At 46.5% G+C, this 16,509-nt stretch overlaps 1 protein-coding gene across 1 annotated transcript in view; it reads left to right on the top strand.

Moving 5' to 3' along the window:
• The window catches only part of SYT5 (synaptotagmin 5), a 371,214-nt gene that overhangs the window by 262,159 nt on the left and 92,546 nt on the right, over positions 1-16,509 (top strand). The window contains exon 3 of the mRNA XM_075327603.1: positions 7,402-7,583. Coding sequence (XP_075183718.1) covers positions 7,402-7,583 — 182 coding nt within the window. The remainder of the gene's footprint in view (positions 1-7,401; positions 7,584-16,509) is intronic.

The raw sequence follows: 16,509 nt of genomic DNA, 5'->3' as shown, positions 1-16,509 counted from the left end.
TAATTAGGAGCTTTCGCCCTGTCTGAGCCAAACATCGCTCGCTCCATTAAAGTGTATATATAAAGGTGACTGCGGCTGCTAAGGTGCAGCAAACACAGGCGTCCTGAAGTGAGAATAACCAAAAATCGAAAACCTGAGCAAACACGGAGGTGACCTGTCTACAATCCATGTCTGCTGTCACCGCTTCATTCAGAGTTATTATTACTACATAGGAAATGTTACACAGATGTGTGTCTGGGCGCTGGCGGCATCGTCTGAGAGTATGGCCGGAAATCTAATGGAGCCCATCTGCAGGTGGAAATATAATACATTGGGTGCACCATTATTAGGCAAGAGAGTATTTTGATCATATAATTATTTTTATACAGATTCTCCAACTCCAAGATGCATAAACTTGAATGCTGATTGGATGAAGGGGGGATACAGCCTAAAGATACAACGCCCTTCATCAGGGTGCACAGAATTATTAGGCAGCTGGTTTCCCTCCAGCTTAAAAAGAGATTTAACTGACTCTGAAAAGCCAATCTGGCTGTCACTGGTGAGGAAAAGTTCTCCCCTTAGACCCCACTATAGCTTCTCATACAGCCAAATCAGATCCCATACTTTGCACTGACGAGGGGCAATCATCCCGAAACACTATGTCTGCAAATTGAGGATCTGATCTGGCATAAATCCTTGGTCATATGAAAAGGCTTGTTATAGAGCTACTTTTGACTTTTAGGATTGCTACTTCCAATAGGTGGCACTAGAGTTCGTCTCCTTCCTCCCTGAAGAGACAGTCTGAAAAGCCAAAAATTGTTACATTTTACAGCAGACACTCCAGAATTTGCACAGATATTGGGACGAGATCACAGAACCATCAAAGTGTTTTTACAAATACTCAACAGAGTCCCAAAAAAATTGCTGAGAAAAAAAAGTTGCACATTAACTGCCAAAGATTTGAGAAGAATCCAATGTAAAGAAACCAGGAACCCATTATCCACCAGTGCAGTCATATTCCACTGTAACCTCCTGTCACGTTAGATACAGGGGAGTAGCAAGCGAACGGAGAAAGTGAAGGGAAACCCTGACCTGAAAAAGGGTGACCCCTGACCAAACCTACTGCTGGTCCCTGGGGTCCTTCATATATAGGTTCCACACCTATGCGCCGAGCTGGATACCTGACCCTAGGTATCCCAAGTGCTGGACCCTAAATCAGGAACAGGTGGGATGAGCTCTTCATTAACCCTACTAAACACTAGAGAAGACATAAGGAGGACACACAGGAGGAAAAGCATGAACTACTTATCTACAGATGACTCAGGTAGAAGTTCATCAAAGTTTCAGCAATGATACCACAGAGGAGTACAAGCCACCTGCTTGCAACCAGGCTTGAATGCACTAAACATTATCACCAGCACTGGGTCCAGGGAAGGAGGGAGTATTTAAACACAAGGGGAATACTGATAATTAGCAGCTGGATGGAAGGTGCACTATCCTGGGTCCAAAAGGGTAAGAAATGCAAACCCAGCAGGAAAGCTACCTAGCACAATTAATACTTACAGCGGGAACAATAGAAAGTCAGGGAGCATTTTGCACAGCCAAACATTGTGACCTTTTATTACTAGAAACCACATTAATGTCTGTCACCCGTGACACACCTGTGACACTTCCCTGGAGAGCCCAGAAGTACAAGGTGCTCAGAGACACGACCAAGGTAAGGAAGTCGGGAAAATCCTACCAGCACTAAGCAAGACACAGAAGTACAGGTGTTCACTGCTTAGAGACACGGCTGAGGTAATGAAAGATGAAACCCGACCACCACTGAGCAAGACACAGAAGTACAGGTGTTCACTGCTTAGAGACACGGCTGAGGTAATGAAAGATGAAACCCGACCACCACTGAGCAAGACACAGAAGTACAAGGTGTTCAGTGCTCAGAGACACGGCTGAGGTAATGAAAGATGAAAGCCGACCACCACTGAACAAGACACAGACGTACAAGGTGTTCAGTGCTCAGAGACACGGCTGAGGTAATGAAAGATGAAACCCGACCACCACTGAGCAAGACACAGAAGTACAGGTGTTCACTGCTTAGAGACACGGCTGAGGTAATGAAAGATGAAACCCGACCACCACTGAGCAAGACACAGAAGTACAGGTGTTCACTGCTTAGAGACACGGCTGAGGTAATGAAAGATGAAACCCGACCACCACTGAGCAAGACACAGAAGTACAAGGTGTTCAGTGCTCAGAGACACAGAAGAGGTAAGGAAGCTGAAACCGACCACCACTGAACACAGAGGTGGAAATGTGACGATTGGGCCAAAAAATTTCTGAACACCGTTTTCAAAGGTTTTCTGGACTCATGAGATGAAAGTGACTCCTAACGGAGCAGATGAGCAGATTAGCTAGTTGGACCTTTATTTCGTTTGAAGATGGAATAAAATCAATTGGAATATCTACTGTCAGTATTTAGAAGACACTTTCTTCAAGCAGTAATATAGGAAAAAGTTTGCAGCTACCAAGAAAACCATAAAAGAATGAAAGAATAATTACCCGGCCCGTTCCTCATGGACCTAAACCCTACTGAGAACTTATGGTCCCTTCTAAAGGGTACTTTACACGCTGCGATATCGGTACCGATATCACTAGCGAGCGTACCCGCCCCTGTCTGTTGTGCAACACGGGCAAATCGCTGCCCGTGGCGCACAACATCACTTACACCCGTCAAACGCACTTACCTTCCCTGCGACGTCGCTCTGGCCGGCAATCCGCCTCCTTTCTAAGGACGCGGTACGTGCAGTGTCACAGTGACGTCACACGGCAGCCGTCCAATAGCAGAGGAGGGGCGGAGATGAGCGGCCAGAACATGCCACCCACCTTCTTCCTTCCTCATTGCCGGTGGAGGCAGGTAAGGAGATGTTTGTCGTTCCTGCGGTGTCACACGTAGCGATGTGTGCTGCCGCAGGAATGACGAACAACATCGTACCTGCAGCAGCAACGATATTAAGGAAATTAACGACGTGTCAACGAGCAACGATTTTTAACGTTTTGTTCTCGTTGATCGTCGCTCATTGGTGTCAAACGCTGCGATGTCGCTAACGGCGCCGGAGGTGCGTCACTAACGACATGACCCCGACGATATATCAGTAGCGATGTCGCAGCGTGTAAAGCACCCTTTAGTCGTGAGATTTATGGTGAAGGAGAAAAGACATCTCTCTGATCAGTTTCAGGGTGGCTGTGGTTGGTGTTGCCCAAAAAGTTGATCGTCAACAGATTTAGAAATTGACAGACGCCATGGATGGAGCTTATAATTGTTATTAAAAAGACGGGCGTCACTGAAATTTTTTTTATGTATTAATTTCTTAACGATTCAGGTTTCAGGTTTATTAACCTCTCAGATTGACAGACAGCTCTATAGTTGTTCAATAATAAAATTAATAATCAAAAAATACAAATTGTCTAATAATATTGCACACAGTGTAGGTTCTCATACACAAGTGACATATAAGTGACCGCATGCCAGGAGCAAAGGAAGACACACACTGTGGCGTGCATAGGGCACCGCGACAATTTTTACTTTACAGTAAAACAATACTCTAACATTGCCCAGTCTTTTATATGCACCCACACAAAAATATTGCTCCTGGTGAAGCTCATTAGAGTTCCCACACATACTATATCCACACACACAATGTGACTGTAGGATAGTGAGGGACAGGTGGCTCCTATACTGTCCCTCACGCTGGGAAAACCTAGAACCTACAGATTAACCCTGATGGTACAGATGCTGGAGTCCCATGAAATACTGTTGTCCTGACCAGCACTAAACTGTTCCTTCCCCAGACAAGGAACGGTCAGAAGTGTGATGGCAACACAGACAAAGACAGACAGGGAAAACCAAAACTATTTTATTTAAAATAATGGCATTTTTTCAGTGGTTTGTGTTTATTTCTTTTCATTTACAGATTAGTGATGGGGGGTCTCATAAACACCTCCCATTTCTAATATAGGGCTTAATGGCAGCTGTGAGCTGTCAGTAACCACTTTTTACCCCGATTACCACCGCGCCAGAGCAATTGGGATGAGCAGGGTAAAGTGCTGGGATTGTTGCATCTAGTGATTGCGACAATTCTGGGTGTCTGCAGGCTGCCAATTTTAGACTGGGGGGGCCCAATAAGCATTGACCTCCCAAGCCTGAGAATACCAGTACCCAGTTGTCGGGCTTTATCATCGCTGAGTATCAAAATTAAGGTGGACGGCACCCCGTTTTTTAAGAAAAAAGATTTAGTTAAATAATTTTAAAAAAGCTGCATGTGATCCTTCTTATTTTGATACACAGCCAAGATAAGCTCACAGCTGGGGGCTCCAGCCTGTAGCTGTATACTTTATCTGTGCTGGGTATCATAATATGGGGGTACTCTGTGCCAATTTTTTTATTTATTTATATTTACACCATTATAGGGACACACACAATGTGTGCAATTGCAAGCAGTCAGATACCCTGTCACACAAGGTGGTGGCACAGTCTGACTGCAACCAATCAAAGATGCTGGGACTGTTGGTGGGTGGGGGAAGCAGTGCATATGCATGAGGGCATTGAGCAGCCCCGGAAGTAGTGTTACAGCCCTATCAAAAGATGGAAATGAAGGGGTGAGGGCAAGGTGACACTTCATAAAGTTATTTGTGAGAAAATCCTCTCTCATTTGAAGCACTAACAAATTCAATTAGGTTATCTATAATCAGTGTGAATCCCACAATAGCACCTAATATGTGATTGTCTAAGGTATGTATGTGTTAGTGAGATGAGTTGTCGTGGATATTCATGCACTGAGTAGGTTAACATGGGATATTGAAATGTTGCTCATTAGACACATTGGCCCCTGATTAATCAAAACCTTTTCTACACAAGCAAGGAGAAAGGACGGGACTCAGCACCAATAAGGCTTATGATTAAGGACTTATCTATATTCCAACTGTCCGAAACGCGTCAAGCCATGATGTTTTCATGGAACCGATGATGTTTTTCTTGGATTTTTGATCATTGAATAAAGTTTCTACACTTTTATATTTTTTCGTTGGATTTATATTTTTGCTATCCTGGAATTGGTGCTGAGTCCCGTCCTTTCTCCTTGCTATTGCCTCTACGGACCTGCCTGTCCGGTGGACATCCTGCATCCCACCTGAACTGAGCGGATACATATACGGGTGAGCTGAATAATTTTTTTTCTTTTCTACACAAGTCTTGATGAAATATATGCTGGAGAAAGGTGCACCAGAATGTTGTGCGGCATTTGGCGTTGCACTCGCTGGGTGTCATGGCGGTGTCGGACTCTGCTCACACTGCAGAATCTGACAAACATCCTGGGTTCCGTTAGATGCATTGTCTGTCATGGGCATCTGCTGGTTCTGGCTTCACTGTTCTCCAGTACTGTAGGAATTAATTCCTGCTGGCTTGTGATCATCTGCTGGGAGCTCAGGCTGCTGATCACCATCCTCAGCTGTCTTTATAAGGTTCTGGACTCTGGATCTTAGTGCCGGATATAGTTTCTGCTGTCTCGGTTCCTGTGGTTATCCAGTCTTATGGTGATCTACAAGTTGAGGTTCTACATGGTGTGTGAGTTCTCCTGTTGTGCATTTATTTCCTACCCCTTTTGCGTTACTCCCCAGTTAACATACTGTCCCTCCTTTGTGTTTGAGTGCTGTGTACACAAGTTTTTGTTTACCCTTGTCTGTGCTTATTTGTGGGGTTTTCATTACTGGGTCCCTGGCCAGCTTCCTGGGTGGGGAGGAGTAGTATTAGGGCTCAGACAGGAGTCAGGGTCATGCTGGGGGTTCGAACCTGGCTACCACTGAGCCTACCTTTGAGATAAGGAACATCGCAAGTGCCCCAGTCTTAAGCGGGCTTTACACGCTACGAGATCGCTACAGCGATCTCGTTGGGGTCACGGATTTTGTGACGCACATCCGGCCGCTGTAATGATCTCGTTGTTTGTGACTCCTAGGAGCAATTTTGGATCGTTGCAAAAACGTCCAAAATCGCTCCTCGTTGACATCGGGGTCCTCTCCCAATTATCGCTGCTGTCGCTTGGGCAAAGTTGATCGTCGTCCCTGCAGCAGCACACAACGCTACGTGTGACGCCGCAGGAACGAGGAACCTCTCCTTACCTGCCACACGCCAGCAATGAGGAAGGAAGAAGGTGGGCGGGATGTTTACGTCACGCTCATCTCCACCCCTCCGCTTTGATTGGGCGGCCGCTTAGTGACGTCGCTGTGACGCCGAGCGAACCGCCCCCTTAGAAAGGAGGCGGTTCGCCGGTCACAGCGACGTCGCCGAGCAGGTAAGTACATGTGACGCTGCCGTAGCGATAATGTTCGCTACGGCAGCGATCTTCACATATCGGCATAACGATAGGGGCGGGTGCTATCACGCTGTTCGCCATCGGTAGCATTGGCTAGCGATGTCGCAGCGTATAAAGCCTGCTTTAGGGTCAGCCTAGGAGCCCCTGTTCCTTCGGTACATACCCCGTGACACAGTACAAGAAATTTGGCGCATCTTTCAGTTGCTGTACATTTTTGCAAGGATATCTGCTCCACTCAGGACCTTATGTTCATTTCAGTCATAATTTGAGCCACCATTGTGGTATAAATTATACTGAATTTAGAGGTCATGTTTTCCCAAACCCATTTTGCATCCAAGCTGTTGAACTGTTGTAAAAAAAACCCCTCCAAAAGTAGCAAAAATTTTGAGCAAATAAGAGTTTTACAAAAACTATACAGCACTTCAAAACGTATTAATTATTAGATAGTTCTTTCACCCTTGTGCACTCAAAGTACTAAATAGAGACATACTGTATATAAAATCCATGTACAGTTGATGGTCTCCTAAGTAAAACAAATAGTAGGGCCATGTTACCAAGAGATAATACATTATTTTATAGAAATGTGAACTCTTCTAAAGTGGGTAACAATAAAATAAGCCAACGATTGACTAGCTAGTTCTTTCACGCTTGTGTACTCAAAGTACTAAATAGAGACATAAATAAAATCCATGTACAGTTGATTGTTGATGGTCTCCTAAGAAAAAACAAATAGTAGGCCATGTTACCAAGAGATAGTACATTATTGTATAGGCATGTGAACTCTTTCTAAAGTGGGTAACAAAAAAGTAAGCCAACGATTGACCTAAAGGAAAGTGTAAATGTAATATTGATCTAGTTTCACGCTGTTATCCACATTTGTGTATGAGACGTATTAGCACATCATCACATTAGGTCTATAATCGTTGCAACTCTACAGTCAACTAGAAATCAGAAAATGACCAGTTTCATATCTTTGATCCACATCACATTCTTCATAGCTTTTTATTTCATGAAAAATTAGTAAATTGCTTTATTTCGTCTTTTCTCCTTACACCAGTTCCTCCATGGGCTCTGGCCACTATACTCATTGTGGCTGGATTGCTGCTACTATGTTGCTGTTTCTGCGTCTGTAAGAAGTGTTGCGGAAAGAAAAAGAAAGGCAAGAAGGGAAAAGATAAGGTCAAGGCTCAAATTAACATGAAGGAAGTGAAGGATCTGGGGAAAAGCTACATCGATAAGGTAACCTGCATATTAACTGAAACATTTTATTGCAGGCTTGTTGTCATTTTGAACAGGAGTTTCAATTGTATATAAAAAGTTTTCAACTGTAAAAATTATTAAAAGGGAATCTGTCGTCAGGATTTCACCCCCAAAACTATTTATATGCACATGTAGCTCTTTGAAAGACAAGTCCAGCAATACCTTTATATGGCCAGTCCGTTCCTCTATTATTGAGAAATCAGCATTTTAATTGATATGCAAATGAGGCTGAAGAGCTATGGTAGATCTAAAACCTCTGTCACTCCAGCTCTAATCGCCACCCACAGCCACCTCCTCCTTGTTGACTGACAGCTTCTATGCTGTGTGACTTCAGGCAAATAAAAGGTAGTTCAGGAGGAGGAAGTGACACTAGTCCAGGAATAGAGCTGGAGTGAAAGAGGCTTCAGTTCTATCATAGCTATTTTCATATAAATTCAAAAGCTGATTTCTCAATATCAGAGGAACGGACTGACCATGTAAAGGTATTGTTGGACTTGTCTTTGAAAAAGCTACATGTGTGCATAAATAGTTTGGAGGGTGAAATCCTGCTGACAGATTCCCTTTAAGATAGTCACATAACTGATTTGAAAAAAGAAGCAAATGTCTTAATGGAGGAAAATATGTGAAATAATATCAACTACTTTAATAAGTTTTCTATTATTACAAATTGAACAGATATATCACCTAGATGCAACTACTTGAGCATACAGAAACTCATTTTACTACATTTAATAAACATATACACAAACAAACACAAAAAAAACACACATGTACACACACATACACACAAAAACACCTAAAAAACACACAAAAACACATGCACAAAAAACACACACACACTTAAATAGGTTTGTCCACTACTTTTACATTGATGGCCTATCCTTAGGAGAGGTCATCAATGTCTGATCAGCCGGGGTCCGACACCCAGCACTCCCGCCAATCAGCTGTTCTTGGAGCTGGCAGCAGAAGCAGGCAGCCGGAAATACTCAGTTTTGGAGCTGCTCCATCTTCTGATAGTGGCCGCGACCCGGTACTTCACATCTGCCTCCTTGATTTGATTGGGAGGGGATGTGCAGTACCTGGCCGTGGCCGCTATCAGTTCATGGAGAAGCTCTGGAACTGAGCATTTCCGACTGTCTGCTGCTTCCACTGAGAACAGTTGACCGGTGGGGGTGTTGGGTGTCGGACCCCTGCTGATTAGATATTGATGACTTATCCTAAGGATAGGCCATCAATGGAAAAGTAGTGGCCAGCCTCTTTAATTGAGGGACATTGAGCAGCACAGCCTTTTCCTAAGGTGCTTGTCCAGGATTAGAAAAATATGGTTGCCCCATTGAAGTGGCGTTAAGACATAATGCCACTCACAACCTATTGTAAAGGGTGATGCTGCTTTCTTAAAGGAAACACTCATGCTTTCTGATCCCAGACAACCTCTTTAATGCATATTCCTTTCTAAATTTTAGTCGTCCCAACACATTAAGAAAGCCTCTTTGTCAGCAGCAATCATCTTTTATATTCACGTGACAATGGTGTTGTATGTTTTCCATTCAACTGCTGCAACATGCGGCTTTGGTTGATCGGGCCGCTTTCAATCCTCAGCTAAGAACCATTTTGGTGGAAAAGAACAAGACTTCCAATTTAGGCATTATTATTGGTAACAGCTTAGAAACTCGCCGCGACTTGTAGGTTGTGTAGAGCCACCCAGGGGCGGACATATCATTGGTGCAGAGCCCAAGAGATAAGGGTGCCACTTCCACAGAAACGGGTGTGTCCAGTCTCAGGTGTGGGGGGATGAAGGCAACTGACCAAGACTGTTCCCCCCATCCCTGCTGAACCTGTTTTCAACAGATGAGTTATTGCCCATCTGATTTGACTGGACCTTTATTCAAGGCAAATCCTCTGCCCAGCCTTTGGTGGAAGGACACTACTGACAGATATATCTATATATATAATTGCCTTATTCTGTCTGTCTGTCTGTCTGTCTGTCTATCTGTCTGTCTGTCTGTCTGTCTTGCTCCAAAATTGTGTCCTTACGGTGACACAAAGCGGATTGGCCGCTGGCCTCGCCATGGCCCCGCCCCCCCGCACGGATTGGTCACTCGCCCTGGCTCCCCCCCCACACGGATTGGCCGGCCGCTCGCACAGGCTCCGCCCCCCACACGGATTGGCCTCTCGCCCCGGCACCCTGCACGTATTGGCAACTCGGCCACGCCCCGCCCCCCTCACGCAATGCACGCTCGCTCTGGCCCCGCCCCCGCACGCATCCCCCGAACTGACACGGAGACATGACTCCCAGGTGATTACTGTACCCCCGGGAGCCCACACCAGCATATGCAGCCAACCCAGCCGACACAAACCCTCGCATTGCTGGGGTTTGCCGCCGTATGCTGGTGTGGGCTCCCGTGCGAGTGGGGGCGGGATGCGCTGGTAACCATGGTAGCATAGTTACCAGCGCATCAAGGTCCTGCAGCGGCGGAACATCCACACGCACACACATAACAACAGACACACACACACACACACATCAGATCACACTCACTCTCACACACACCTCACATACACATCAGATCGCATCCACACACTCACAGCATCCGGAGATATCGCTTGCTTCTCGTCCGCGATACTGTGCTGCAGTAAGCTTCCAGGACCTGCCGGAGGATCACATGGCCAGAAGCATGTGGTATCTCCGGATGTTGTGAGTGAGCGCGTATGTGCAATATCGTCAATGTGTGTGTGTGTGAGTGTATGCGATCGGGTGTGTGTGAGTGTATGCGATCGTGTGTGTGTGAGTGTATGCGATCGGGTGTGTGTGAGTGTATGCGATCGGGTGTGTGTGAGTGTATGCGATCGGGTGTGTGTGACTGTATGCGATCGGGTGTGTGTGAGTGTATGCGATCGGGTGTGTGTGAGTGTATGCGATCGGGTGGGTGTGAGTGTATGCGATCGGGTGGGTGTGAGTGTATGCGATCGGGTGGGTGTGTGTGTGTGTGAGTGTATGCGATCGGATCTGTGAGTGTCGGCAGAGGAGCACGGCGTGCTGGAGGAGGCTGGGAGTAGAGAGGCTGATCCTGGGGAAGCCTGGGAGGGGGAGGCTGATGTTGGGGGAGGCTGGGAGGGTGTAGGCTGATGCTGGGGGAGGCTGATGCTGGGGGAGGCTGGGAGGAGGGAGCCTGGGAGGAGAGAGGCTGATGCTGGGGGAGGCTGGAAGGAGAGAGGCTGATGCTGGGGGAGGCTGATGCTGGGGGAGGCTGGAAGGAGAGAGGCTGATGCTGGGGGAGGCTGATGCTGAGGGAGGCTGGGAGGTGGAGGCTGATGCTGGGGAAGGCTGAGAAGAGGGAGGCTGGGAGGAGAGAGGCTGATGCTGGGGGAGGCTGATGCTGGGGGAGGCTGGAAGGAGAGAGGCTGATGCTGGGGGAGACTGATGCTGGGGGAGGCTGGGAGGGGGAGGCTGGGAGGAGAGAGGCTGATGCTGGGGGAGGCTGAGGCTGGGAGGAGAGAGGCTGATGCTGGGGACAGAGAGGCTGATGCTGGGAGGAGAGAGGCTGATGCTGGGAGGAGAGAGGCTGATGCTGGGAGGAGAGAGGCTGATGCTGGGGGCAGAGAGGCTGATGCTGCGGGTAGAGAGGCTGATGCTGCGGGTAGAGAGGCTGATGCTGGTGCAGCATGGGGGATGGAGCACGATGGGGAGTGCGCAGCATGGGGGATGGAGCACGTTTGGGAGTGCGCAGCATGGCGGATGGAGCACGTTTGGGACTGCACAGCATGGCGGATGGACCACGTTTGGCAGTGCGTAGCATGGCGGATGGAGCATGTTTGGGAGTGCGCAGCATGGCGGATGGAGCACGTTTGGGAGTGCGCAGCATGGCGGATGGAGCACGTTTGGGAGTGCGCAGCATGGCGGATGGACCACGTTTGGGAGTGCGCAGCATGGTGGATGGAGCACGTCTGGGAGTGCGCAGCATGGCGGATGGAGCACGTTTGGGAGTGCGCAGCATGGCGGATGGAGTACGTTTGGGAGTGCGCAGCATGGCGGATGGAGCAGGATGGGGGTTGCGCAGCATGGGGGATGGAGCACGATGGGAGGTGCACACCTCCCCCCAACACACACACACACACAACACACCACACACACACTGGGAACCACAAACACCGCCCTACACAGACACCCACACACACAGACAACGCTGCACACACACAACACCCAACACACAAACACCGCGGCATACATAAATATACGCACATACCACGCAACACACACACATTGCACAAAACATACCTCCCCCCAAAACACACCACACCCACACAAACCGCGCAACACACACACACACAACGCTACAGACACACAGCGCTCCACAAACAACGCAACACACGCAACACACATACAACACCGCTCTCACCCCCCGCCACACCCAGACAACACCCAGAACATGTACAGCGCCCTACACAAACACTTGGTAACTACACACAACAACATCTATATATATATATAACAAAAATCATACATGAACTACACAATACGTAAATTCTAGAATACCCGATGCGTAGAATCGGGCCACCTTCTAGTATTTATATACATATATATGTATCCATAATTCTGGGCCCTCCACGTACATTTGGACACCATGGGGCATTATTATTCCAGTGGTGTGTCACATAGAGATATTTACAAACTTCGTCTACTGTCACAGTGGCATCGGGATCTGTTCAGACTACTGATTTTGACACTCCACCCGATAACTTCTCTGGTGTCTGTGATCAACACAGGCAGATTCGGGCATTGGCTTGCAGAGTGGTAGTTTATAGGCAGGCTAGCAAGAGTTAATCTAGTGTGCTTGTTAGTCTCCTTTGATCACATATTGTGGGGGAGCCAAGTACACCTGCTCCACTCCTATATATGCTGGTTAGATCTTTCCTTCTATGCCAGCTTAAGTTTTTCTTAGCTGGTCTGGGGATCGGTCCAAATAAAAAGGTGTAAAAAAATAAATAAAAAGGGAATAAAAATAAAAGAGTTCTCAACTACGCCACTTGCGGTGTGCGGCCAGGTTATTGGGGCCGCCGCTTCACCAACCCCTGCCGGGGCCTAGCAGCTTAGGTGTTTTGGGCCCACCGCAAGCAGGACTAGGCTCCGGCAGGGGTTGGTGAAGGGGGCAATGGCAAGGGAAAGTCAGTATATGTGTGCAGAGACGAGAAGGAAACAGTCCACACCGGTATTGCAGTTTCCACTTGCCTTTACTGGAGGCTGGTATTGGACCCGCTGGTGCGGATTCCAGGTGTTCCCGCTCCCCTTGTTCTCCGTACCAGTTGTGACCTGGGTTGGCTGTCCTCTGTGCACACTTGTTGTTGATGGGCTCCCGTGGCCTAGAGCGTCTTGGGAGTCCCTTCTTTTCAGTCTTGGTCCTATTGCAGGCAGCCTGGACTATTTAAGGGGTTCAGTCCCCGGTCCCCTCTTCGCTGCCGATGCTTCAGACTCTTTGGGTGGTGAGTGACCCTGGAAATCCCCTCACCTGGCAGAATTAGCAGTTGACCATAGAGTGTCCCGCTGTCCTAGGGTCTGCACCTCGCCTTGTGCTGAGTCCTGTGAGCCTTGGTTCCAGGCGCCCCGCGGTTCCTGGAGTATTATACTTCCACAGGTAACCCACGGTTCCTGGAGTCCTGGTTCCATACTCCACAGTCCCTCACTCCGACTTCAAAATCTCCAGCTCACCACCACCTGACCTCACCGTGCCTCAGTCCCGGACATCGGCCTTGCCCCGGCCGCACAGCAATGAAGAAAAAGAGACTAGTCCAGCTGAGTGCTAACAGTGCACTGTCTGATTTGCACAAATTAAAACCATTGTTAGCACTCAGCTGGACTAGTCTCTTTTATTCATTGTTGTGTATGTGGCCTAAGGGTTCTGGTGTGTTGTCTGGCACGGATATTTCGGGATTTGGGTTTCCACAGGTTACATTTTGTGGCACCTGTTACCTCAGGGGTGCTACAGTAGGAATAAGCCCCTCCCATGGGCATAATCCTGAGGAGAGATACTTGTTATGGCTCAGTGGTGTCTGAGGCTGACACAGATCATGACACGTTATCTGTGTTACCATCTCTCTTCTGCCCCTCCTTCCCCTAGTGGGAGGGGGCAATCAGATTAGTTATGGTCAACACCATAGCCAGGCACAGGACTCGGGTATCTCCACCATCAGGAGTATCCCTGAGGTAAGGGATAGCCTACGATCCCTCATCATCCAAGTATGGCTCAATGTGTTCATAATCTGACTCTATCCACAAATTCCCATCTCTATTCTCCTACCTTTGGGTCTATATGCAGGTTAGGGTTGGGCAGTGGCCATCATAGAGAACATCATAATTGTCTCTGAGCTAAGGCGCGAGCCCTTCAATCTGGCAGCCTGACAATCCTGAGTGTTTCCAAACTACTTGCGTGAAAAAGGTATTTTCCAAACAAGAAGTGAAGCATTTGTTGTGCTATCAGATGTCATCTCCAGTTGGATGACTTCTGCTCTATGATACCCAAAGGAGTGCGAGTTTTGTTTCTTCCTTTTCATCTATCATTGTGATGTCTCATTACTGTCACCATTTGTTAGACAGCAGTAAATTGGCAATATGTTGTGAAAGCTGCAGCAACGTTTTACTCGGAAATTCCATGATAAATTGGCAAGCTGGTAGGTATAATGCGAGCCAAAGGGTTCAGCTGTCCGGATTCTAGCTGCAGGTTTCTGCCTATGCAATTATCACTTTGGGTGGTCATAGGACAGGTGCTCCGTATTACTATCATCTTGCATTTATAATGCTTCAACCCTTTATACTGAGCTTTTCAAAAATATTATCTAAGAGACCTGAAACTACTCGAAAGAGAACATGGGGACCAAAGGAAGTCAGTGTGGGCGATATCATTAAGTGGTAAAATGCTCTGTTGACAAAGATTGAAAATGCACAGCTACCTTTCACTGCTGAATAGTCTGCCATGAAGTACAGACGAGAGGAGAGGTGCAGCACAAGAGAAAACCTCAAAGAGAAACCAGCCAGTCATTTTAGGTCGATCACATACATATCTTTATTGTCTATACATATGATCATTTTTATTCCAGGCAGATTGGTTTATTAGAGTATCACAATATCTTCTGCGGGGTGGGGCGGGCAGGTTCAGACACAATTATGACCATTACTTAGGCCCCCTTTACACACAAGTGTCTCCAGTATGTCGGGTGTCCGTTTTCCCACATACTCAAGACACTTTCACACACATACTAATTAAAATCTGTGCTGATTTTCACACCTCCGTGTTGTCATAAGAACTGTGTGACCCTGTGATCCACATGGAAACATGTCCATTTTTTAGCATCAGTTCAGATGACAAGGGCCAATAGAAGTCTATGGGTCCTTGATAAACATGTATGGCACACAGATGACATCCATCGGACATCTGTGTGCCATCCATGTGACACAGACCAGAATTAGATGCATACAAGAAATTAATGATTTTGATGTGTTAAAGATGTGCAAAGATGATGGATACATAGATAGATTTTACAGCTATTAATTAATTTAAAAAACGGTATGGGGTCGGCCTCATTTTTGATAACCAGCAAAGGTAAAGCAGACAGCTGGGGACTGGTATTGTCAGGCTGGGAAGGTCCATAGTTATTGGCCCCTCCCAGCATAAAAGTAACAGCCCCCAGCTGCCCCAGAAGTGGAACATCATTTTAGTTTAGCCAATTCTGGCACTTTGCCCTTCTTTTCTCAATTGCCCTGGTGCAGTAGCAATATAGGTTTATAGGGTTGATGTCAGCTATGTAGTGTTAGGTGGCATTAAGCCCAGGGGTTAGTAATGGAAAGATGCCTATCAGACTCCCCCATTACTAACACAATAATCCAAAAAATAAACCTCACATACTGACACAAAAATTGTAAATGAGGGAATGTTTTGTGTGTGTGTGTCTTTTGTTGGAGGTGACTGGGTTAGTAATGGGGGTGTTTGATATACAACTCTCCATTACTAACACTAATGGTTGATGCCAGCTGACATTAAACAGCTGACCTCAATACCATAAAAGATTACTCCAATTGCCACCACACCAGGGCACTTGGGAAAAGTCAGGTAAAGTGCCAGAAATGGAGCATCTAATGTGATGTGCCACAATGGGGCAGCTGGGGGCTCATATTTTTAGGCTGAGAAGGGGCCAATAACAAAGGAACTTCCCAGCCTGATAATACCAGCCCCCAGTTTACTGCTTTACATTTGCTGGTTATCAAAAATGAAGGGGACCCCGTCCTGTTTTTTTCTATTAATATTATTACTTATTTGTTAGGTTAATATTTGTAAAATCTACCTAGGCACTGGAGTCAGATACAGATATTCTGCTACAAATTCTCCCAAAATGAAAATTACAGTTCTCCATAGAATGTTGAGCACCAACTGTCATCTCCAATTTCAGTAATGGGAAAGCCTGTATTCACTAAAGACAGATTTTATTCATGATTTCAGAATTTTTGAGAATGAACGATCAGTCCTAAAGGAGAAAGAAGTGGATTTCTCTATAAGTTACATAATAGAGTTTCTTACTTCTCATGTACTATTGATTTATGAAAGTTCTAGCAGGCATTTCTTGCCGCAAACTTTTTTTTTTCCATTCTACAGAAAACTCACTTTGAAACATAAAGGTAAATTCGGAAGGAAGTTGTCGGCCAACTGTGTCTTTTATATGCCACTTTACCTTTGAGCTATGCGCATGTGAAGTTTTCCAAATTATCCTCCAAATATCAAAACTCCTCAAAAACTTTGCGTTTCCGCTCAGTCCTTATGTGCCCATGACGTTTTTTAAACTTTTGCGAACCCCACAAGTTTTTCAAACAGAGGATGTTTTAGGAAACTGGAGGGATTTTTTTTCCTGAAGTGACTTTTCT

Source organism: Anomaloglossus baeobatrachus, chromosome 11 (assembly GCF_048569485.1).
Source record: "Anomaloglossus baeobatrachus isolate aAnoBae1 chromosome 11, aAnoBae1.hap1, whole genome shotgun sequence".
Lineage (NCBI taxonomy): Eukaryota > Metazoa > Chordata > Amphibia > Anura > Aromobatidae > Anomaloglossus > Anomaloglossus baeobatrachus.
Note: the sequence above shows the minus strand (reverse complement) of the source record. Positions and strands in the feature narration are given on the sequence as shown.